The sequence below is a fragment of the Mercenaria mercenaria genome, chromosome 12, assembly GCF_021730395.1.
Source record: "Mercenaria mercenaria strain notata chromosome 12, MADL_Memer_1, whole genome shotgun sequence".
Taxonomy (NCBI): domain Eukaryota; kingdom Metazoa; phylum Mollusca; class Bivalvia; order Venerida; family Veneridae; genus Mercenaria; species Mercenaria mercenaria.
The window spans coordinates 66,362,940-66,365,189 of NC_069372.1; the positions used below are offsets into that span (position 1 = coordinate 66,362,940).

The 2,250-nt window shown below is 36.2% G+C and overlaps 1 protein-coding gene across 1 annotated transcript; it reads left to right on the forward strand.

Annotated features, from left to right (window-relative positions):
- The first annotated feature begins 1,237 nt into the window (after nt 1-1,237).
- Nucleotides 1,238-1,981, forward strand: LOC128547599 (protein GVQW3-like). Its single transcript, XM_053520631.1, has one exon. The coding sequence runs from the start codon at nt 1,238-1,240 to the stop codon at nt 1,979-1,981; it is 744 nt and encodes a 247-aa protein (XP_053376606.1).
- Nucleotides 1,982-2,250: the final 269 nt, after the last annotated feature.

Consider the following 2,250-nt stretch of genomic DNA (forward strand, 5'->3'; position numbering starts at 1 on the left):
AATCTCATATGTTAACTAAGATCTCAATATCCAAAATTATCGGTTTCGAAAGTTCAAGTTATCTTCAGTTGGCAAATTTAACCTATTAACCTATTAACTGCATGTACGTAACATTAGTTGTGACTGACTTTGTATTTAAAAGCAATCATGTTTCAAAATATTGACCAAAATGAGAAAAGATTTGTAAAGCTGTATGAACTGTTTTCTTATTTTGTACAATAAAAATGTCACGTTAACTCTTTCGTTGCCTTGAAAAGTGCACGCCTTCTTGCTACGCGTTATTAATGTTTACTGTAACCGTTAAGTTTTTGATTGTGTACCCAATTTTGACATAACTAACTTATTGTAAAAACAAAGACATAGACTATGAAGTGAAATGTTAGACATAAACCAACCGAAAGGAAGGGAGCGTAACGAACGGCTTTAGTTTGGTTTCTAATGGTTCAAAAACACACTTGATAGCCTTTATTCGGCTTGGCATTCTAAGTGGCATTCTGGTGATTTCATCATGTATGTTTTTGCTTGAAAAGGAAGCGGAACAGGAGGTCATTGAGTACAATCATTTATACTTTATGTTTATTTACCGTATTATATAGATTATATAGAATGGAATGATCTGAATATAAGCTAATTATTAGACATTGTGATTGCTGTACGGAATGAGAAACCTCAGTTATTGTCTTCAGTGTTTGTCAGAGGTTATCGAGTGTGTATAATAAGGTTATTTTTATTACAAATGTATCGCATTGATAGTACTATAGCAGGAGGGATACATCATAATGTTCTATCGCCTACAGTACATTCAGAGTGGTTTTAATAGTTGTTTAGTGCAATGACTGTAAAGATCAGTTCATTCAGTTAGAATACTGTTCTATGCTGTTCAATTAAGCTGGGTGAACAATTGCCAAATGTGTTATGAAACAAATCCATTAAATCCTTTATACATACAGATGTTCATGAATCAATATAATGAGAAGACATAGGGTGTGTTAATGTAAATGTTGTATCAAAAATATGGTAGATCTAATAGACTTTAAAGATGAACCAACTGCTTTTTTGTCAGCATAGTTTTGCTTTCCTGGCTACATCTTACGGCTTGCTTTACGCAAGTTGTGCGTTGTTCTTTGTCTACCAAGTTTTGTTTCCAGACCAGACTTTTTCTCGATGCATGTAAGTTATACATTGTTTCCTGGCTGGCTACCAAGTCTTGTTTCGAGGCTCTGTTTTACATATTAAAATGGTTGGACAACGTTCAGAAAAGTGGCTACAAATTCGATCATACATTCAAGCCAGGAATAAAATTGGAATAAGTGCAAAAGTTATTTTTAATGAAATTTGTAATATATATGGACACTATGAAGTTTCATATAGTACAGTGACGAGATGGATATCTCGATTCAAATCGGGAAGGGAGCAAGTAGAAGACTTTCGACGTTCTGGACGGCCAAAGACAGCAACCATCAAGAAAAACGCCCAGTTAATTAAGGACTTATTACATCAGGATGCTCGTTTAACTGTGCATCATTTAGCTCGTCGATCAGGAATATCATCGGCACGAGTTCATTTCATTCTTTGCAAAATCCTGCTCGTGAAAAAGAAATGTGCACGATCGATACCACACCTTCTGACAGCCGAACAAAAACAGGAGCGCGTTCGAAAGGCCAAGAAACTGCTTAAGTTAAACCTTGAATTTGACAATAAACGATTTTCAGAATTAATTACAGGTGATGAGACATGTGTTCACTTCTTTGAGCCCAAACGGAAGTGTTCAAACCGTGTATGGGCAACGAAACATGCCAATTGGCCAGTTATTGCCAAACGTATGGCAACAGTGAAAAAGGTGTTGTACTGCATTTTCTTCTCAATTCACGGACCTGTTCCCAAGGGTAGGAGTGTAACTGCCAAATTCTACAAAACCGTTGTTCTTAAGGAACTGAACAGATACTTTAAAGTGCGACGACAACAAAATAGTATGAAGTAAATTTCACTTCTTCATGACAATGCATCCTCACATAAGGCTCAGATTGTTAAAGATTATTTGAGCAAAGAAAAGGTTCGAGTTTTAGAACATCCAGCCTACTTGCCAGACTTGGCACCATGTGACTATTTTTGGTTCCCAAAGCTGAAATTAATGCTCGCTGGGAGACGCTATGCTTCGCGAAAAGCCCTTGGATCAGCCATTTGCCAGTATATTAGACTTATACCTATTGAAGACTACCACAAATGCTTTCATAACTGGATAAAAAGACT